At 39.3% G+C, this 23,789-nt stretch overlaps 1 protein-coding gene across 2 annotated transcripts in view; it reads left to right on the top strand.

Annotated features, from left to right (window-relative positions):
* TRIM44 (tripartite motif containing 44) overlaps nucleotides 1–23,789 on the top strand; it is a 108,664-nt gene that overhangs the window by 24,261 nt on the left and 60,614 nt on the right. For both annotated transcript variants that reach the window (XM_038563026.1, XM_038563027.1), the window contains exon 3: nucleotides 20,408–20,647. In XM_038563026.1, the coding sequence (XP_038418954.1) occupies nucleotides 20,408–20,647 (240 nt within the window). The remainder of the gene's footprint in view (nucleotides 1–20,407; nucleotides 20,648–23,789) is intronic.

Below are 23,789 nucleotides of genomic sequence, written 5' to 3'. Positions count from 1 at the left end.
TGTAAATAAGTCCAAGTGATTTTAACTTTAAAAAAAAAAAAAAAAAAGGGCAAGAGATCCATAAAAATCCAGGCTTAGAAAACAAATAAATTTGAGCTGAGGTAGCAAAGGAGTAGGAGAGAAGAAAGGGAGGTAGCCTGAGGCTGTTTGAGAGGGCAGGGTTCCTGTAAAGTGCCATGTCCAGCAGAGAAACAGCGAGGCCTGAAAAAGGGAGAGTTCTGGTTAGGATTTATGAGGACAATCAAGACTCATGCCATGGGACAGGAGTGGGCTGAGTTCTAACACCAGAGGAACAGTAGGAGACACAAAATCTCAGCTACTAAGGGTGAGCCTGAGGACAAGAATCAGAGCCGGTGGTGGTTGGGAAATAAGGCAACCAGATTAAGTTGCCTGCATGCGTGTTGCTATAGTGGGCCCTGGTTTAAAGGATCCATATGTCCAGGGTTCTAGAACTTTGTACATAACGGAGAGAGTATTTTTTAATAACAAACAATTTCCAGTTTAATTGAAAGTCTTTTTTTTTTTTTTAAAGATTTTATTTATTTATTTGACAGAGAGAACACAAGTAGGCAGAGCAGGAGGCAGAGGCAGAGGGAGAAGCAGGCTTCCTGCTGAGCAGAGAGCCTGATGGCGGGGCTCCATCCCAGGAGCCTAGAATCATGACCTGAGCCAAAGGCAGACACTTAACCAACTGAGCCATCCAGGCACCCGAAAGTAGTCTTAAATAATAAGGCATCCCAATATGTTTGATATGATCCAGTTTGCAAACATATTTTTTACAGTCATACTTTTTGGAAACATTTATTGCACAAAGCACAGTTTTTGTCTATACATTTCTTATATTTATGCTAAACTGTAGGGAAATGAAAAGATGTAGAGTTAAACAGGTGTGTGTGTGTGTGTGCGCGCGCGTGCACACGCGGGCGCATGTCTATGTCCATACCTGGATTTTTAAGAAATTAAAGGCATTCTGAGTTCTTTACAGCTCTCCTGTGAAGTGACTATGCAGTTATCTTTCATAGAATACCCAGAGGAAACTGAAGCTCAGAAAACACATTGATTTTCTTCCCCCTGCCCAGCCTCTCAGAAAGCATTGAACCAAAAGCACAACATGCTAAACTCAATCCGGCTAACATCTTACTATGTAGTTAATAACAGCCACTCTCTCTATTAGTATTGATTGCTTTTCTTTCCATCTAACATGCACTGTTCCTTGTTTCCTATGGCTGGTGTGCTTGAAACAAACAGTTAAAAACACAGTTGTGGGGATCCCTGGGTGGCTCAGCGGTTTAGTGCCTGCCTTTGGCTCAGGGCGTGATCCTGGAGTCCCGGGATTGAGTTCCATGTCAGGCTCCCTGCATGGAGCCTGCTTCTCAACCTCTGCCTGTGTCTCTGCCTCTCTCTCTGTGTCTCTCATGAATAAATAAATAAAATCTTTAAAAGCAAACCACAGTTGTGTATCATGAAATTATACTTATCTTACAAGATGTAATTCTCAAGAAAAGTGCATTAAACTCAAGCCAAGTGGCTCCCATTATTCTCTCAGATTAAACATGGGCTCTAATCATACTAACACTGCTTAAAACCTATCAGGTTTTCTGTATTTTTTGCAATCTCTTAACGGTGTTCTTACTAAAGTATAAAACCAAAGAATTGTCTAGCAGCATGAAAGTAAATCTGGGAATTGTCGTCTTATTTTATTTTCATTTAGTATTTATATAGCATTTTATAATTGCAAGAGAACTTTACAGTCCATTTTAGTAGCTAATATCAGTGACATGGAACATAGCCTAGTCCTTCACTATCCTCTGCTAATCAGACTCTTGTTAAAATGATAGGTTTTGGGGCGCCTGGGTGGCTTAGATAAGTGTCTACCTTCGGTTCAGGTCATGATCCCAAGGTTCTGGGAGTAAGCCCCATGTCTCAGGCTCCCCGCTCAGTGAGGAGTCCGCTTCTCCCTCTGCCCCTCCACCTGCTTGGGCACACATGCGCACGCGCGCGCTCTCTCTCTCATTCTCAAATAAAAGAAAATCTTCAAAAAAATCTTTAAAATAATTTTTTTTTAAAGACTCATTTAGAAAATGATAGGTTTTGCATGTACAAAGAGTAATGCATATAAGCAAAACCTAACTTGAATTCTTGTTGTTAGGTTCTCTTATTCACCAGGGTCAGGTCAGGCCTCATGCTGGTCCTTGCTCTGGCCCAAGACAGAAGCATTCACTTGGGCAGTGTTTATGTAGCCAACTGAAGCAAAGTCTTGAGCTGCCTTACTTATCAAGTTGATTCATTCAAAAGTGTTCCTTGGTTGGAAAGTTATTAGAATTATTGACCTATTTCTACACTTTTCATAAGGAATTTGTAAGTAGTAATCTTAAAGGGCATGCATACTATTTTGTGTTCTTTCTGTACCCTCAAGCCTAGGTATTAGGTGATGTAATAGTAATAGATATGCGTGATCTATTACAATAACCCTATGAAAAGAACTATTATTTGTACTGTTTTATGGAGGAACAATCCAAGACTTAGAGGGATTAAAGAGCTTGCTAGTAAGTGACAGGATTAGGACTTCACATTTGTCATACTCCTTGTTCTTCTCCAATGCACAATTATGGAACCCATAGATGAGTAAATATAGATATGTGTGCTGTCATCCTTAGGAGTATGACTCTTCACTGACTATATTTCCCTCACATTCTTCTACCTGCCTTTACTGGACACTGTGGCCCACACCCCCAGGGTTCAGGACTGGAGGATGGCCTTTTCCAACAGAAAACATGGGGAGATGTCAAAGGAGCTGTGATAGCCCAGAGCATTTAGCACTGGCTAAATGAAGAACTGAGGCTGGTGCTTCAGTAGTTTCCCATTAGTGATGGAGGACACCAAATGGGAAAATACCTGTGCTGTTTCAGGCCTGAGCTAGGCTCCGAGACATGGAATCCACTGGGGAGCAAGTGGGACCCCTTTTCAACCCTCTGTAGACACTGGGCAGTAGAAAGAGGAGAAACAAGCTCTTTGCTTTCCTTCACCATCCCCCTGCCTTCATCAAAACAAAATGAAACAAATTCCCTTTGTCCCCGTCCCTCCAATTATAAAAGTAATACATGCTATCTGTAGAAAATTGTGGGAAAAACAGACATATATATATATATGTCCTTCCTTATGAAAAGTGTAGAAATAGGTCAATAATTCTAGTAACTTTCCAGCCAAGGAACACTTATATATATATACATGAAAAAAAAATCTACCTGCAGTTCATAAACTTTGAGTACCTGTTTTCTTTTAATTTAATTTTATTTAAATTCAATTATTAACATATAGTGTATTACTAGTTTCAGAGGTAGAGTTCGGTGATTCATCAATTTTATATAAGTGTTCATTACATCATGTTACCTTCTTTAATGTCTATTACCCAGTTACCCCTTTCCCCCGCCCCCTCCCCTCCAGCAACTCTGTTTCCTGTGATTAAGAGTCTCTTATGGTTTGTCTCCCCCTCTGATTTTATCTTATTTTATTTTTCTCTCTCTTTTCCCCTATGATCCTCTGTTTTGTTTCTTAAATTCTACATATGAGTGAAATCATATAATTGTCTTTCTCTGCCTTATTTCACTTAGCATAATACCTTCTAGTTCCGTCCACAGAAATACCTCTATTTTTAAATGCAGATTCTTGAGCCTCACCCAGAACGTCAATTTGGTAGTTCTGAGACTACTTTTTAAATATATAGCCTGGATGATTCTGATGCAAATGGTCAATATATCACACTTTAAGACATACCTATGAGAAAACTGGTTAATATTCTGGTACTTTACTTTTCAGATGGAGAATTCGTATTTTCTCTCTATTATTCTATGTATGTTTAAGTATATTTACAATTAGATAACTGTATGTATTTGCGTGTGTATACACATGCATACGTAGTTTGTATCTTGCTTTTTTCACTGACTCATCCCTTGTAAACACTTTTATCATTTGAATCCACTTCAGTCTTTGAACTGCAACTTGGAAAACTAAAATCCTGAAGGCCAGTCTGCTGTTATTACCAAATGGAAGTTTTACCCAATATGGCATTTCTATTTTCTTCCTAATAGCATAAGCACATCCAATGAAGTTTGTTTGTTTTTGCAAGACATGCCAATCACAGTCTAAGATGATTCAGATACAGTGGAAACTGAATTAATGCAAAGTCAGACACACAATCATGCAGTCAGCCCCAAGCTGTCCGTTTGATGGCACCTTCCCCCGATGCCCCAGTCAGCATCTCACATGATGAGACTAAATGAATATGTGTAGGGCTCAGTGGGAAGTCTGAGGCTGTCTCTAATACCCCGCTTTCCAGTAGAGGAAGCTGAGGTGCCAGAAGTGTAAGCGTTCCTGCTCGAGGTCACCCAAGCAGTAATAGCAGAGTCCAAGCAGATTGATGGTTTTTAGAACTACAGTTCTGCAGTTTTCCCAATAAAGAGAAGTTTTCCATTTGGTGAGGATGTGGAAAAATTGGAAGTGGTATAGTCACTTTGGAAAACAGTGTGGCAGTTCCTCAGAAGGTTAAACATAGAGCTGCCATATAACCCAGCAATTCCATTCTTGGGTACGTACTCAAGAGAAATGAAAACATATGTCCACACAAAGACTGCACCCCGGTATTCATAGCAGCATTATTCATACTACCCAGACTGTGGAAGCAGCCCAGCAGATGACCGGGTAAGAAAAATCTGGTGTATTTGTACAGCAGGACAGTATGTGGCAGGAAGGAAGTGCAGTGTCGATATATACTGCAATAATATATAGGGCCCTCAGAAATGCTCACTGAAAGAGGCCCTTCCCAGAAGACCGAATACTGAGTGATTCCATCTGTGTGGCATGTCCAGAATAGAGCAGATTTCTAGAGCTAGGAGACAGACTCTTTCCCTGGGGCTGAGGGAGATGGAGAAATGGGGTGGGAGTGACTGCTTGGGGTCACAGAATTTCTTTTGATGTGATGAAAATGTTCAAACTGACCCTGGGTTGATTGTGCAACTTTGTGAATCTCCTAAAAACCACTGAATTGTACATTTTAAATGGCTGAATTGTATGATATGGGGATTATATCTCAATAAAGTTGCGGAGAGGAGGTGAGAGAATTTCCATCAGAATCCCTTTTGTTGGGACACCTGGGTGGCTCAGCAGTTGAGCATGAGCACCTGCCTTTGGCTGAGGGCATGACCCCCGAGTCCCAGGATCAAGTCCCACATAGGGCTCCCTGCAGGGAGCCTGCTTTTCCCTCTGCTGTGTCTTTGCCTCTCTCTCTGTGTCTCTCATGAATAAATAAATACAATCTTTTTTTTTTTTTTCTTTTTCTTTTTTTTTTTAATAATCACTTTTGTTAGCCCTTCACTTAAAGTTCCTCAAAAGGTTAAACATAGAGTTGTCATATGACCCAGCAATTCCATTCATCAGTGACTAGGCTTTCCCCTTTCTTCTAGAGGGGAATGAGGAGCAGAAACCTGATGTTAGCCTCTGTCAGGGAGAGGCAGTATTCTCCAGTTATTAACAGCATAGGCTCTGGATCAGACTGCACCTGGTCAGATTAACTCCAGTGTAGACTGCTGTTTGATCTCAGGCAGATCCTGTGCTTAATCTCTTCATTTCTCAGATTTTTCTCCTTTTTTTTTTTTTTTTTTTTTTTTTTTGTGAAAGAGGGGATAATAGTACATACTTCATAGGGTCGTTAGGAAGATTAAATGAGATAATCCATTTAAAGTGCTTACTACAGCATCCTCTACAGGGTGGCTGCTGCTAGCTTTCCCCTAGTCCTAGGATCCACCACCACTGCTTTGAGCAGGAGGCCATGGGTCCGTGGGGGCAGCAATCCCACCCCCACAGTTGAGGAGGCCTTTGGATCCTTGTGGAGAAAAATAAGCCATGTGTTTACAAGTAACTAGGTTCTATACTTTGATCAATTAATATTTCCCAGGATTAGTGTCATTTTAAAGGACCACTGCCACTTCTTTTGAGTGATAATGGCATGCAGATCAATTGAGTTAAATCTCCAGAGTTGGAGCCCGTTGGTGTTGCTGGCCTGGTTCGCTGGCCATCTCTGGGCTTTGCGTGGCTCGCCTCTCCGGAGTTAGTTCAGCATAGCTCCATTGCCCATTCAAGTTGAGGCAAATTATATCTGCCTTGGGAGTTTGCAGCTGTGTGTCCATATATTCCCAATAAAAACAAGAAATCAATGCATAGAAGCAATTATGTTCATTGTTGTGGAAGCAGACTCTCTAGTTAGCAAAATTGCCTGGTGCCAAATTAGAAGAAAAATAAATTAAGAGTCACAAAAGAAATTAAGTGTCACGTTTAAGAGACACTTTAGGAGATATGTCCCCACTTTAAACATCACTGAGATTCTTGTTCTCTTCCTACTTCTCCTTCCTGCTTCTCCTGCAGCTTTACCCTTTGGCCATTCTCTTTCTATTGGGCCACCAGAGCTCTTAATTGAAATACTTCAGCTCTAGGCATTTTGAAACTAGGATAGGCATGGTTTCTGAACTGCCTGGTGGGCTAGAGCATTGTTAGAAAGCAAAGGGATTGACTTTAAATGGCTTAATAAAATTAACACATTGTGATGTCCTTCTCCCCCTGCTCCAACTCCTGTCTGCACTGACAGGAGACTTGATAATATACTCTCTGCCAAAGCTTGAAGGGCTTATTACATGACCAACATGGAGAGGGGAGTGGAGCTGTCATGACTTCCCTAAAGCAGCCACGCTTCATGTTGCCAGTGCAGGATTGTATTTGACATTTAATTTAGGAGCCTGGGTGCCTAGATATAAAACTTTACTGTGATAATAGTGATAAAAGCCACCCAGACTTTTATTTAAGGGCCGCCTCCTCTCCTGTCTCCATTTTTCCCCTTTTCCTGTTAGTCCAGCCTCTCATTTAGCTAGGAAGTAAGACTCAGGTCTGCTCAAGGAAAACGATGTTTTCCTTGATAACTTAAGGCCAAAGTTACAGAGCACAACTCTCGGTCTACCTCAGATCTATATGTAGATGCTCATATGTGTATATATAAGGTAAATTTTGAGAATCCCATCTCTCCTGACTGCATTTAGCCAAACGTCAAAATCCATCTGTAGCTGTGTAAAAAATGTCCATTCAACCCAGTGATTTAGTTGATGACTATCCTTTGTTGAATGGCTTCTGTTTACTTTTGTGGCCAGCAAAATAGATTCTTTTGATAGCTCCTAATTCAACCTGATTAGCTAGACATAATTTCCGTTTTACAGATGACGAAGCAAGGATTTAAAGGGTTTAAGAATAACTTGTCTAAAGCTAATGATGCCAACTAATTGCCTTTCTATGATTGCCATATAGAATTGTTAGTAGTTGTAGGAAGTTACTTTTACCTATGGAAGATGGGTTGGGAATAGTATACCAATAGAGAATTTGTTCAGACTTTCAGGGAAAAAAACTATTGATTATGACATCCTTTCTTTTACTTCTGAAGTGGAAGAGCACAGATATTAGAGTCAGATGACCAGTCCTCTGGCACTCATCACCTGTCCCTCTTGATTGTCTAAGCCTTTAGTGTCATCCATAAACTAGGACTAATCATACTACATTTTTATTGCTGAGTACCCTGAGAATGGAAACTTTTGAGGAGGAGCTAAGAAATAATGGAGGATGGTTAGTAGCATAGCCTTTGGGGATCCAAAAAGTATTTTAGCAAGGATAATTAACAAGCCCTGTGGTTCTTAGGTAAGCAGATTGTTAGCTGCTCCAGGAGTGTAATAGAGTTTCGGTCTGCAGAAGAGAGACAATATGATAGAAGCAGGTTGTGAGGTTGAGGAGCTGGCTACTTCCAGACTGTGCAAGAGCTGCGGGGCAGAATGGGACCTATCCTTCCTGCACTCTCTGTGCTTTGCCTCAGCATCACTGAAGTTAGACTGTACCTGATTGTATCAAACTAGAAAAGGCAAACATTACTCCTTGACAGCCTGTGGCCATTTACTAAAACTGAAGCAAGGAGCCTCTGTTTGACATCCTTACTCTTCATGCCTAGGATGTGTGAGAAAGTCCTTGCTGGGAAATTAGAATCTACACTCCTAAGGTTGTAGGGTCTTTCTCTAAGAAAACTAATTGGGGGCTCTTTATCTGTGAGAGCTCAGCAGGTACCATATGAAAAAGCACACAATAAATGTTCATAGTTACTGTTATCTGGACCAGCAGAATAGTTCTGCTGATGTTCCTATGTGCCCAGAGAATACTAAGTTCTTTTTATGTATTATTTTGTGTAAACCTCATGAAAATATCGGTGAGAATGACATTATTACCTCTATTTTACAATGAAACTTCCACCTTTCTGAGCTTCAGAAACATCGAATTAGCAGAGTCAGTACTCAAACCTCTTTCTCTACTGCCATAGACCCCACAAAGTTTACCATTTGGACCTGCTGTGGCAGAGAAGACTGAGCCCTACATCCCTGCCCTTTGCTGAGTGTTCCTGGCAGTGTGCAGTTGTTTGGTTTTGGTAGAATACAAATAACTATGGCTTTGCAAGGAAAGTGTTTTGATAGAGAAGTGGAATGGAGGTGGAGGGGCGAGTCTTGTTTTAAAATTGCTTTAATCTTCAGCAGATAGTATAGGCGTGCTTTGTATATTCAAGTCTAAAAGGCTTAAAAATAGTATAATTTCTGTTTAGTTTCCCCTGAAACTTTCAGTGTTAGTTCCCACCTCCTACTTCTTACAGGATAATTTCTGGAGCTGAAACTGTCTTTCTAGCTTATGCACGGGTTAAAATGGGAGAAAGGGAAGAAAATAAGGTGAAATACAAGTTCTCACTCTTATTCTTCTTACTGGTCTTGAGTGTCTCTGGGGACTCCTCCTCCTACTTTTACATTTCTACAGAGGGGTCACCTAGAATTATTTTTCTGTTTGCTCAGGAACAATGGTACTCAGAAGTTTGTGATTGCTTTCTTTATTGCCACCCCAGGGTCAGGCAAGGAAACAAGCATCTAAAGAGCAAGCAATTGTATCAATTCAAAGTGAGCCTAACATTCGTTCTCTGGTGCATCCAGTTCAGTGCCATGACACTGGGTTCCACATCAAGTTGTCATGGCAATAGAGTCATAGCAGCTGACAGCAGGAACAGGCAGTCGTGGGAGGAGGGGATGCGTGGCAGTGATGCCACAACTATAGAGGCCAGATCTCCATCTCTCATAGTAAGGGCTGGTCTTCAGTCTGCTGTGACCATGTCTCTCTTGGATGACTGGGGGTGCACAGTTGCTGTGTGCTTCATAGCTGATGAGCAGATTCAATTCAATAATTTGTTAGGCTCTTTCCAGTACAAAGCCTTTAGGAAACAGTTCTGAGCCACTAATGCTGTGTGTGTGCGTGCACATGTACACATACATATGTATTCCTATTTGTATTTGGGGGAGGGAAAACCACGAATGGGAGAAGATTCAGAAGAAGCATACTGCAGGTTCATGTACATGAAGCTGTTGAAGAACAAGAGTACTTAGGCCCAAGGACTAAAATTTAGAGTCTCAGGAAGAAGCACTCTGGCAGAAATAGAAGAAGGCTGGAGTATTCTGAATGAAATATGGGGCTCCTACTTGTGTCGAAGGTACAAGCCAAACCAAAGACTATATAAAACAAAGCTAGGATCTAAACACTAAGGAGGAAGTAGGGAGGACCACCCGGAATCTCTTTGGGACTTAGGACTTTATTCAGCAAGTTAGAGTTGCAAGTGAGAGTGGGGGTGGGCTAAAAGGCCCCAGGGTGTGTGTGTGTGGGGGCAGGTAGAGCTAAAATGGAGCATTTGGGTTTAGAGACTGGATAGAGATATTTAATGGAGAGTAGTGGAAGGGAATACAAAGAAGGAGGTTTTCATAGATATGGTGCAGACTTCTTTGGCTACTGTGGTGGAGAGGCCAATGTGGGATGGCTTCCAACAGTTAGAATGTATTGATCTCCATTTTGTACACGAGCCCAAGCAAAGGTGTCTTCATTTCTCTTCCAGGTATTGTCAAGAGACCTGTTCTTGGTGGAGAAAATAAAATTTAGCTCCAGAATTTAGAGCCTGGGTGATTCCTAAACTGTAGTGGTGTTAACAGGGAAGGTGGGAAACAGGACAAGGTCCGAAGGGAAGATATGTAAGAATAATATTGAGGTTAAAAGGCAGCTTATGTAGTCATACTGAGGGTTCAGACTCTAGCTCTGCCACTTACTCTGTGTATGAATTTGGGCATATTTCTCACCCCCTCTGAACCTTAGTCTCTTCATTTGTAAAATTGAGAGAATAATAATTGTCACCACTTGGTATTATTGTGATGATTAATTGGAGTAACACACATGAAATGCTTACAGCAGTACCTACTATCTGGGCACTCGGAAAAGTTAACAATGAGGAGGAGGAGGAGGGAGAGGACTCAGTTTGAGGCTTAATGGTTCAAGTAATAGAAAAGTATCCAGGCAGAGACACACATCAAAAGGAATTGTGACACTGGAAACCTGGAGAGAAAATCCAGGTGCAGGAGCCATCTCTGTGGCTGCTGGAGTTGAATTGCAAAAGTGAGATGAAATTACTAAGGAGGAAGGCGTGGAGAAAAAGTGGTTTCGGCCCCCAGGATATTTGACAATGTCTGGAGGTGAGTGGTGAAGCTATTGTCTGGTTCCTTGTAGAGGCCAGGGGTGCTGCTGCATATTTCACGTGGGATAGGACTTTCCTCTACACAAAAAGTTACCAGCTGCAAGTATCAATAATGCTGAGGTTGAAAAAATGCTCGTTAGAGGAGTTTTTTTCAATCATAGTCACCTAGAGGAGTGTGTAAAATTGCAGGGATAAAGCCGATAGAAAGCCAGAAAAGTCCAGGGCCACAGAAACCCTGGAAGGAAATTGAAGACTGAGGGGCATCAATCAGTAGTGCTAAAGGCTACAGACCGGTCAGTACTGAGGTTAAATAGAGTTGGTGACTAGTAGACTCTTTACTGGTATTTACGAGACCAGGTTTTATGTGACCTTCTAAATAAGCTTAGTGGTTAAAGGTAGGAGAAAGGGTAACTTCTTGATAGGGCAGCATTGTCAAAAGAAGTAGGTTATTTTATTCTCTTTACACTTAATTTGTGTCACTTTTAGAATTTCTAAGGCAGATTCCTAGTCCCCCCAAAGCTCCTCTTGTTCTGGCAACAGTTGTGAGTAGAGACAAATCCCGATCAGTGAATTATTGCTCTAAGAATGCAAAATTTATGCAGTTGCATCATTTTAGAGATAAAAGGAAAACTGGCTCTTCAGCCTCAGGCTCTGAGAGATTCAGTGATTTGCCCCAAGTAATCAATAGCTGGTTGGTTCCAAAAGACAGGACTAACACTCAGGGCCTCTGACTTATCATTCTGAGTGCTCTCCTCTGTGTGGAGTTGCTTTCCAGTGGTCTGATAGAATTCTCAGGGCCTCAGTTTCCTCTTGAGTAGCAGGATGCCCTATGGAGTGGTTGTCAGAGTACTGGCTGGGACCCGGCTGACCTGAGGTGAATCTTTGCTCCATCACTTACCCTTGCGTAATCACTGTGGGCTTCAGTTTCCCTAACAAAATGAAAATATCATTGCCTACCTGAGAGTTAGATTAGAAACACATACATAATTGCCCCTGGAACACTGCCTACACACAGTAGCTCTTTATATTTTCATTATCATTATTCATAAGGCCCTGTCTTTGTTATAGATTAAAAGACAAGAGAAAGTCCAGTGACAATCAGGCCAAAGTTAGGCATGCCTTCTCTTTTCACCCAGCATTGCTTCTAACTCCGTCTCACTTTTGTGAGAGATGAGCTGTATCATGAGGTTTAGTGCTACTGTAGTTATATAAGGTCCTGAAGCAGATATCCCTCTGACATATTGTAAGGATGTCCATTTCTCATTGATGAGTCTGATATTTCTCTAAAGTAAGTTGCTTCACACTTTGGTCACTGATTGGATCAGCTAGTTAGATCTTTTTAAGAATTTTTCAAGACTAAAATCTGCTCTTCTGCGGAGCCTCAGGATGTCTGAAGCTCCCATAGAAAAACCTTCAAATGACAGGAGCAGCATGTGCTACGTGCTTAGCTATTAGGGAAGCCCTTATTTTAATGGGCTTAAGTAGAAAAGGGTTTTTAATTTTTTTTGATTTATTATAAAAGGGAAATCAGATTAGGAAGGCTTACTCCACCCCATTACCTTCTATAGGCTCCACTTCAGTGGCTATTTAGTTTTCTGTTTTAATTGTATTAACATTAAAAAAATTATTTATTTGATAGAGAAAGCACACGCAAGGGGGGGCAGCAGGCAGAAGGAGAGGGAGAAGCAGCCTCCCCGTAGAAGCCCAAGTAGGGAGCCGGATGTGGGGCTCAGTCTCAAGACCCTGGGATCATGACCTGAGCCAAAGGCAGAGACTTAACTGACTGAGCCACTCAGGCATCCCTATTAACATTTTTTAATAGATATTTTTTTTACAGCAGCTTTAGATTCAAAATCGAGGAAAAAAAAAAGTTCCCATACATCCTGCCTCCACACACTATCAACATGCCACACCAGAGTGGTAGATAAATTTTTTTACAATCAGTGAACCTGTATTGACTCATCATTATCAGTCAAAGTCCATAGTTTACATTAGAGTTCACTTTTGGTGTTATATATGTATATTCTGTGGGTTTGGGCAACTGTATGTTATCTACTAGTACAGTAGTATACAGAGTATTTTCACTGCCCTAAGAAATCCAGTGTTCACATATTCATCTTTCCTTCCTCCCAGACTTTTTGACATCCACTGATCTTTTTGCTGTCTCCATAGTCTTTCCGGAATATCATATAGTTGGAACCATACAGTGTGTAGGCTTTTCATATTAAATTCTTTAATTTAGTAAGATGTATTTGAGGTTCCTCCATGTCTTTTTATGGCCTGGTAGCTCATTTCTTTTTAGTGTTGAATAATATTTCATTGTGTAAATGTATCACAGTTCATTCATCTGTTCACCTACTTAAAGACATCTTGGCCACTTCTAGGTTTTGGCAGTTATGAGCAAAGCTGCTGTAATACCCATGTGCAGGTTTTTGTGTGGACACAAGTTTTCAGCTCCTTTTGGTAAATACCAAGGAGCATAATTATTGAATCATATGGTAAAAATATGTTTAGTTTTGTAAGAAACTGCCTGTCTTCTAAACGTACATTCTTACCAGCAGTGAATGAGAATTTTTCATGCTCAACATCCTTATCAGCATTTGGTGTTGTCAGTGTTTGGATTTTGGCCATTCTAGTTAACTGTGTAATAGTACTTCATTGATTTAATTTGCATTTCCCTAATGACACATGATGTTGAGCATCCTTCCTATGCTTACTTGCTGTCTGTATATCTTCTTTGGTGAGACATCTATTCAGGTTATTGGCCCATTTTTTAAATTCAAGTCTTTGTTTTATTATTGTATTTTTGGAGTTATTTTGTTAATAGTGCTTTATCAGATATATATTTTGCAGATATATCTGTGGCTACGTCTATAGCTTATCTTCTCTTTTTTTTTTACGATTTTTATTAATCTGTTTGTTTATTCATTTATTTGAGAAAGAGAGACAGAGATAGCAGCAGGGAGCACAAGCAGGGTGGAGAGGAGAAGCAGGCTCCCTGCTGGGCAGGGGGCTTGACATGGGGCTTGATCCCAGGACACTAGGGTCATAACCACAGCCAAAGGCAGACACTTAGCTGACTAAGCCACCCAGGCACTCCTCTTCTCATTATTTTAACAATGTCTTTCACAGAAGTTTTTAATTTTAGTGAAATCCAGCTTATCAAGTATTTCTTTCATGGATAGTGCCTTTGGAATTTTATTCATTCATTCATTCATCATTTATTTTTAAAGATTTTATTTATTTATACATGAGAGACAGAGAGAGGCAGAGACATAGGCAGAGGAGAAGCGGGCTCCTCAAGGAGAGCCCAATGTGGGACTCGATCCCGGGACTCCAGGACCACTCCCTGAGCTGAAGGCAGATGCTCATCCACTGAGCCACCCAGGTGTCCCTGAATTATATTTAAATAGTCATCACCATACCCAAGGTCATCTACATTTTCTCCTGTATTATCTTTTAGGAATTTTATAGTTTTGTATTTTACATTTAGGTCTGTGATCCATTTTGAGTTAATTTTGGTGAAAGATGAAAGGTCTGTGGCTAGATTAAATATTTTTGCACTTGGATGTGCAGTTGTTTTAGCACTATTTGTTAAAATAACTCTTTCCATTGCATTGCCCGTGCTCTTTGTTCAAGATCAGTTGGCTCTATTTATATGGGTCTATTTCTAGGCTCTCTATTCTGTTCCATTGATATATTTGTTTGTTCTTTTATCAGTTCCATAGTGTCTTGATTACTCTAGCTTTATAGTAAATATTGAAGTCAGGTAGCATCTTCCAACGTTGTTCTTCTCCTTCAATATTATGTTGACTACTCTGGTTTGGTTTGTTTGTGTGTTTTTTTTTTGTTTGTTTTTGTTTTTGTTTTGTTTTGTTTTGTTTTGCCTCTCTATGTAAACTTTGAAGCATTTTATCAATATCCACAAAATAACTTGCTGGGATTTTTATTGGGAGTTGTATTCTACCTATGGATCAAGTTGGGAGAACTGACATTTGACAGTATTTAGCATTCCTATCCATGAACATGGAATATCTTTATATTTATTTAATTCTTCTTTGATTTCTTTCATCAGAATTTTGTAGTTTTCCTTATTCATATTTTCTTAAGTTTATATCTAAGTATGTCATTTTGGGGATGATAATGTAAATGTTATTGTGTTTTTATATTTAAATTTTACTTGTTCATTGCTGGTATATAGGAAAGGAATTGACTTTGGTATATGAATGCTGTCTGGCAACCTTGCTATAATTGCTTATTACTTCCAGGAGTTTTTTTTGTCAATTCTTCCAGATTTTCTACACAGACAACCATGTTACTCATGAACAAAGACAGCTTTATTTCTACCTTCCCAGTCTGTAAACGTTTTATTTCCATGTTTTATTTTACTAGCAAGGACATCCAGTATGATGTTGAAAAAGAGTTGTAAGAGGAGAGACATCCTTGCCTTGTTCCTGATCTTAGCAGGAAAACTAGATTTTCCATTATTATTTTTAAAAAATATTTTATTTTTAAACAATCTCTGCATCCAACGTGGGGCTCAAACTCACAATTCCAAGATCAGAAGTCACATGTTCTACCTAGGATTAGGCTGGCCAGGCAACCCTATAGTTTCTCATTATTAAGTATGATATTAGCTGTAGATTGTTTGTAGATTTTTTTTATGAAGTTAAGAAAGTTTTCCTCTATTCCTAGTTTGTTGAGACTTTTTATCATAAATGGATCTTAGACTTTATCAAGTGATTCTTCTGCATTTATTATGATAATGTGATTTTTCTTCTTTAGCCTGTTGACGTGATAGGTTATATGAACTGATTTTCAAATGTTGAACCAGCCTTGCATACCTGGGATAAATCCTGCTTGGTCGTGGTGTGTAATTTTTTGTATACATTGTTGGATTTGATTAGCTAATATCTTACTGAGGATTTAACTTTCTCTTTGAGTTTCATTTCTTTTTAAAAATTACCATTCAAGAAAAAAATAAGTGTTACACATTATTCTAGTGGATTGAAAGTGGAACAAAGAAAAATACTCTTAATCCCATCACTCAGAGGTAACCACTCTCCAACATTTTGGTGTGTTTCTTACAGTCTTTTTTATAATAGAAATATTTATAGCAGCAACAGTAAATATCATTATTACTTCTTTGACTGGATACAGACGTAGAAACCTCCTGGTGCTGTATTTACACAGTAGGGTAATGAAAGGAGGTAAAGAGGATACATGTGACTGCTTTTGTCTGAGTTTTCTGATGAAGATGAGAAAAATGATTTAAGGAAGAGATTAACTGCTCACTTTAATAACCTCTACTCTTCTCAACACCTCCATTGTAAAATCCAAGCAATTGAGGCTTCTAACCAGGTTGTCAGGAAAATATTTGACCGCACTCAGAATATTAGTAATAGAATGTACTTCATAGTTCATGTCTGCTGTGTTTCTAGGCTGCTGTGTAATTTCCCAAGCCTTAGGAATGAGCATTGGTTTTATTCACAAATATTGGCTATTCTCATATACAAAAAATACTGAAAGAGGACTTTGTCCTCGTTGTTAAAGAAGCTCTTCCCTCACTTGCCCTCACTGGAGCCTGATAGAGATTTGGAAAGCACTGTCTTGGAGCAAAATGCCAGAATAAATACTAGAGGCTATACAGAAACCTCAACTTTGAGATTCCCCACCTGAAAGTTTCCATGGACACTGGCATGCTGAGAAGGCACTGTGCTGGTGGGAGTGAAGACAGCTTGTAGCATCTGAAAATATTCCATTTCTTGCTTTTTTTTTGGTCTATTTTAGAAGAGTGGCCATTCAGAAGAGGAAAGAGGAGTAAAAGTGGACTTCTTGACCTTTTGGGGCGGTATTTAGCAGTCTTCACAAACTATTTCATTCAGTTCACACTTTTTAAGGTCATTTTTGGAGTAGGCTCCTTTAAACTTACTTGCAGGAAATTTGGCTAGTAGAACAACTATTTCTGAACTCTTCTGTCAGTGTAGACTCAGAGCTTTTCTTTTGTGTAGCTTCCTGCTTGTGACCTGTTCCATCTTTCTCAGTTCATGTCAGCAACACTTTTCTGGAACAAATCTTTCTTAACCTATGATGCTTTCTAGCTAGTATTTTTTTAATACGCTACCTGTAATAGAAAACTAAATAAACCTTGGTTTCCTACAAGCCAGTTAGCTAGGAGCTAATGGCTTGCAACCCGTGTCAAGCACACTGAATAGTGGTGTTTTTAAGTATAAGCTCTTAATTCAAGGTTTTATGTGTTTAATTATGTGTAAAGTGCCAGTCTGTTTGCCTCCTGAGTCCAGCCTGGCTTGAAAATATTAACTACAAGAGCATATATAAAATAGCATGGGATGAAACTTAACTCTTCAGATGTGCATCCTTTATCCCAAGATTCACTTGGGGAGAATAATATCTCAGTAGGGATAATAACAGAGCTGCCTGTTAACCAAGGAAACATCTCAATTAAGAAGTTTGAAGAACCTGAAGGAGGCAGAAAGGGATCCTAACAGGCAATATGTTGTAGCACAAAGTATACTGGACTGGACGAAAGGAAAGCTGATTTTGAAACTTGATTATTACTGCACCTGTGTGTGTGTGTGTGTGGCCTATAAAATGAGGAGGTTGGACTCAGCTCTCATGAGAACAATCAGATCTTCACTAGTTAGTTATGACTGTTCACAAGTAAGCCACCAAATTTTTCAGTTCTCTTTTTCAATGCTCAAATTACAATGCTTTATTTAAGTAATAATGTAGCTCTTCACCCTCATGCAACTATAACAAAGACATATCAACTAGTTTATAATCTAGGACTTTAAAGTTTTAACAATTTAGGGGCCAGTTGACCAAAGGGAAGATACTCCTATTATGGTTTCATTTGTGTAGACGACCCAGGTATCTCGGGAGATTTAGCTGAAGACCACTACCAGTGCCCTAGGAATTACTTCAAGGAGGAGGGGGAGATTTTTCTTTTAACCAGAGTAGTTCTACTTTCAGTTCTGTTTTGCTTTATGGTTCTACATTAAGATTTTGTATGGGTTAAGGGAAGTTCTGTGGCTCTAAAAAAACTTACCAATTACTAGTAGATCGTATAAAAAAGGAACCTTTTATATTGCTAGTTTCATTGTTCTGTGATAACACCCAGCCTTCTCTTCTCTGCATAGGTAAAATTTTCTTTTTACTAACACTGTTTGTAATATAGTCAGGAGTATGAGACTGTCACTTTCACTTTTGGGGAGCTCTAGGATAGAGGCTGAAGAAATTCTAAGAAACCTACACAGAAATTATATCAGTGGCTCTCAGGTAGCAGGTGCGGACAGAGAGGGTCTGGTGCTCTTGGAGAACAAGTTTAAAGCAGAATGGGGTTTTGATGGCAAGGAGGTGAAATGACACTTGAAAAGGAAACTTGAAAGCTGTTTCATTCCTGCCTGCCATTGGTAGGAGTTCTTTCTCCAGAGTACTCAGCCTAACCACATGCCAGGTCCCCCAGGGAGTCCCTCCTTTGGCCTCTGAATTTAATGGATGCTATGACCCAGAAATTTGTTCTTACCATTTTGAACTAGGTTGGAGAATACCTGTGTGCTGATTAGTAGAGAACAGGGGTAAAAAGGATAAAAGTTTTATGAACTTGTTTATTCTGCCTTCAGTTCTTATTTGTGATGTGATCTAAAATAAAGGTTGAGAAACCTATGTAAAACAATGGGAAATAGAGAATTTGATTTTTTTTTAACCCATGATTTAGTCACCTGCTGTAGTCTGGCCACGCTTTCCTGACTGATATCAACTTCTGACTTGAGCCACATGGGTATGTGAAGGTTAGTAAAACAGGTTGCAAGTCAGTTTTTATTGTGTTCTCCATTTTTAGTCACTTGCAACTGTTTAAAACGTTTCTTAGGCATTCAGAAAAGTTCATCTCTTAACTAAAACTTCCTAAGTTTAGTCTCTAAGAGAAGGTCTTAGGTCTTGTAAGACCTAATTTATTTCAGTGTTTGAGATCCATTCATAAAAGGTCATCATAAAGCATAACAGCCTTGAAATAAACACACTAAAAATAAAGAGGAATTACATAAATAAACACAAATCACAGTTCTTAATCTGATACAGAATTTGCAGGGACATTAATAACATTTAACACTCCTCCTCCCCTTTTCTTTAGCACCAAGGAGAGTACCTGCAGAGAGTCTAATGAATTCCTGAGGGCTTATGTCGCTTAGTCACTTGATGTGTGAACAGAGACCGTTCCTACAGGTCTTATTTTGCATGGACGTTCTTATGGCAGTGTTACAAAAGCTGCTTAAGGTATCAAGCGTCTTTGAATTTTTAAGAGGCTAATTCAAAAAGGCCCCATCTTCCCCTCTTCTTTAGACTTTCTCTTCCTCAGTCTTCTTTTTAGGTTTTTCCAATTTGGCTTTCCTTGCTAGAGACTGTTAGAGTTAATCCAGAGCACCAGACGGGGAGCCAGGAAGATTGGTGTCCCTTGCGTCTTCTACAGATACTCTGCACCTGCGACTGTTCCCTTACCTGGAAAAAAAAGAGACTTACCTAGGTGACAGCTACTTTCTCTTTCCACTCTAAAATTCTCTCTTGGCCGTTCTCCTTCTGTCCATTGCTCTAACTTTTCCCAATTCCCTACCATAGTTATTTACCATGCAGAGTTGTTTGAAAATACTCCTAAAATATACATCGGTGTGAGGAAACATCAGTAAGTGTAAGATACAGAGTTTAGAAGTTCTTATTTTGGTAGTTTCTCACTTTGTTTACCTTACATCCCAGCCAAATACAGCCTGCAGCCATATTTTATTTGATCTGCTCAGTGGTTTCTACAAAATAAATGAATAATATATTTTTATTCATAGAATAAACATTTTAAGGCATTACATGATCTAATATCTAATATTGGTGAAGGTATAAAGAAATTCCTACTTTCACACATTGTGGGAATGTAATTGGTATATCTTTTTCAGATGGCAGTTTGGCTGTATCAGTCAATATTTTTAGAGTATATATAAATTGACTCAGTGACTCCAGAAGTCTCTAAAAATACTCATACACAAATATTAAGAGATATCCAAGGATGTTCATTACTGTGGTGTTTGTAATAGCAAAAATTTGGAAATATCCTGTATTTCCATTAAGAAGGGAAATATTTAATAGGTAGGTTTATCTTTTTATTTATATATATGAATATTCATATTTATGTTATATCCACATCATATAGACATTGAAAATAATATAATGAATGAAGTTGATCTGTATGTCCTAACATATTTTAAGTGGAAAAGCAAGACCCAAAACCTTATGTTCATTGTGACCCATTTATATAAAAACAACATAATTCGTCTATATGTATATATATAGTGTAGAACTATATAGAAAAATGGTTGGAAGGATATACACCAAATTATTAATAGTAATTACTCTCCAAAGAGAAAAAATGATATCCAGATGGAGAGAGAAGAGTAATTTCATTTTTCACAATTTACACTTACCTATTGTTAAAAACCAATCATGTATTACCAGTGTAAAAATGAATGAAAGGAAGAACACAAAGGGAAAGATAAGGGATTACTTCCTAAAGACTAAAAAAGGGGAAAAGGATTACCAAGAAATTCATAAAAAATCTTAGGGGAACATTGTTTAGAGGATATTCCCCAAACTTCAGGACCATGTAGGAACCATAGTTGGCTTATGTTTTGGCCAGGGCTTCCTAGCACTTACAGTAGCAGCTCTACCCTTCTATTTCTTTGTATGTCCAACTTTTTATTCTTACTTGTCTGTGTTCTGCAGGTAACCCGGGACCAGATGAAGGTGTTTATACAGCAGGAATTTAAGAAAGTTCAGAAAGTGATTGCTGATGAGGAGCAAAAGGCCCTTCATCTAGTGGACATCCAGGAAGCAATGGCCACCGCTCATGTGACTGAGATACTGGCAGACATCCAGTCCCACATGGACAGGTTGATGACTCAGATGGCCCAAGCCAAGGAACAACTTGATACCTCTAATGAATCAGCTGAGCCAAAGGCAGAGGTAAAGGAGAACATCTACAATTATTAGTAGCAGGAGAAATAGGAGGAAACCTACTGCTGTGTTTGTTAGCTCTGGAAATCCTCTTTTGTGATCCCTCAACATGAGTGAATTGAAAGCTTAGATAGGGTATAAGTGTTTAGATGGTACGTAGACCAGTGTGGAAGTATTGGCTGCTAGGGCCTGCACCCAGCAACTGGGTCTGGCAAAATATTTGGCTACCATGACTTAACGGAGTGTATTCAATAGGGCAAATACTAATCACATTTAAAGAGGTAAGCCTAGATAGATAGATAGATAGATAGATAGATAGATAGATAGATAGATAGATAGTAAGCCAGGAATTCAGAGCCAGAGGAGAAGGCAATTGATGGATTCCAAGTTGTGAAATGAGCCTATAAATAAAGTCATCATAGAGATGAAAATAGGGTGAATGAGAATGTCAGGAAGTAGAGCATAAAGCAGGCCAGAATGAAAGATTTCGAACTGATTCTGTGAGTAGTGAAAAGGTGCCTCAGCTTGGTTTTTATATGGAGCCAACTGCATAAATTGGGGGCATAACTCTTAGATTAAAAGAGGCATGTGGCACTGGGAAGATCAAAAAAGGTGTGAATGAAACACAAGGTAAATATTGAATCACTACAAATATGAGTCTCTGTATTCATTGTTATTTTGTAACAGGTAAAAAAGGTCTTAAACATTTTACCAAACAACATACTCAGGCGTTTAGAATATAATTCTTAAATAAAATTTAAGACAGCCACCTAAAAAAGTATCATAGAACTTACATTTCAGGCACCGGAGAGAAGCTTTTGTTCATAAGGTTTCACAGCATTATGTTGAAAAATCTGGTCAAGCATATGCCAAAAGGATGTAGACCCTTCTAGAAGTAAACCTAGGGGAGTCCTGTGGACTCTTCAGGACTGCTACTGATTTGCTGAGCTTACCGCTTAGCTGGCAGTCTTGCCTTGGCCCAGGAGAGCCTAGCCCCAGAATAAATGAGCCAGCAGAAGAGCTAGGGTATCATCTAGGAGGCAGATATTGTTTGAGTCACCCTGACAGAAAATGTCAGAGACCATTGGACAGTTACCTGCTTCACTCATCCAAGGTTCTTGATTAATTTTCATCAGTGTGTGAAAAGAATGGAAGAGATCTTGTTCTTTTTTTTTTTTTCATTTATCCTCCCTAAAACTAAGACAGTATGTGCATAAGTAAGTTTCTAGATAGGCAAGAGAGCACTTTATATTCATCATTTCATTTAACCCTTATATCAGCATTCATTATCTTCTTATAGATGGGATATTGAGAGGCAGAGAACTGCAGAGACTTGGAGCCAGTGTCATTTAGTTAGTAGAAAATGGAGCCAGGATTCACAGTGAAGTCCATCCTATCCCATTGCCAGTGTGTTTTCTTTACTATGTGTCATATGCCAAGTATCCCACTTGTATATGTGGGAAAAATGAAGAGAATCCGTGCCCTGGACACCTTTGCATTTCTGACACCTTTTTTAGTATGAAGGTGGTCACTTTGTATCTTAAACAACTCAACTAGAGTTAACTCAGGGGATCTATGGCATAACTGTGTCCCACATCCACCCCACCCCAAATCAGACTCCCACATTTATTCTGTGTTAATTAGATTGTTTTTTTTTTCAAAAATAAAGATTTAATTTTGAGAGTTATTCCCCCCTCTTTTATTTTCATTTCAAGTAATGAATTTAGTCCCTCCCCAATATTAATTGTCCTTTAAGCAGTTCAGCTGCTCAACTGCACTATGCTTGTTAACTCTGATGGAATTACTCTGAGAGATGCAAAACTGACAAGGCCTAAGGACCAGGCTGTGGACAAAATAAGCTATCAAAAACAAAAAGTAGCATTCAGCTGGCTAGAGCTTTTACAAAGAGCTGTTCTCATCTAATAGCCTCTCGTTCCAGTTAATCTGGTAACTTATTGATCAGAGCAAATCTCCAGTACCTGTCTTTCACTCAGCAGAGGAATTCTTTTCTTCCTTTTGCATGTTGCGGTTTTTTTTTTTTTAATCATTTGCATTTCAGATTTGGCCAAAGATTCTTCCCCCCAACATTTTATTATGAAAATTTTCAAACATATAGCAAAGTTGAAAAGATTTTACAGATTACACCCATATACTTCCACCTACATTCTACCATTAACATTTTAATATACTTGAATCATGATTTATACATAGCCATCTTTCCAGCCTTCTACTCTTCAATGCATCTTATTTTTTGATGCATTTAAAATCAGATTGCAGCTTCTGGTTATGAACAAGATGGAGTAAACATATTTGACTTTATTACTTCCACTAATCACAGCAAAAATTCCTGGATGAATATTTATTTATTTTTTTATTCATTTATTTGAGAGAGAGAGAGAAAGAGAAAGAACATGAGCTGGAGAAGGGGAAGAGGGAGAGGAAGAAGCAGACTCCCTGCTAACCTTAGGAGCCTGACTTAGGGTTAGATCGCAGAACCCTGATATTATTACCTGAGACGAAGTCATATGCTTAACCAATTGAGCCACTCAGGTGCCACTGGACTAAATATTTAAATGACCTACCAGAAGACTCTCTAAAGTGAGAAAAGATGGTTCTGACCAGGGATATTGAGATTTGAGGAACTACATAGCAGTAAATTCCCTGGGATTTTTCTTGCTTCCTGTATATCCTGGCCTGGGTGCCCTGCAAACTAGAAGCCATAATGAACAAAACAGAAAGAAAATCTCCAAGAAAAGCCTGCTCTCTGTAGCCAAAGCACTAGGAAAAGAGCAGTTCAGCTATAGAGAAAACTTTTGACCATTCCTGCCAATTCTGGAGACATACACCATGAATAAAGCTGTACCCCTTCCCAACTCCACTTGGCCCTGCAGTAGTGGAGTAGGTGTGTTGGAGACCTATTTTTTATTCCTCTCCTTCAGTAATGAGTTATCATTCCTTTCCCCTGGAGCCTTTAGGCATCACCCCTGTTCCTCTCAGTAGTCACGTGCCTGTCTCCCTTAGAGCCTATAGGTGGAACTCTTACTTTTACCCCTGCCCTGTATGATCAGGAAGGAAATGGTATCCCTCCCCTATGGAGACTGTAGATGGAGCTCTAACTCCTCCCTCCCACCCCTACATTAACTAGGCAATA

Source organism: Canis lupus, chromosome 18, assembly GCF_011100685.1.
Source record: "Canis lupus familiaris isolate Mischka breed German Shepherd chromosome 18, alternate assembly UU_Cfam_GSD_1.0, whole genome shotgun sequence".
Taxonomy (NCBI): Eukaryota; Metazoa; Chordata; class Mammalia; order Carnivora; family Canidae; genus Canis; species Canis lupus.
Note: the sequence above shows the minus strand (reverse complement) of the source record. Positions and strands in the feature narration are given on the sequence as shown.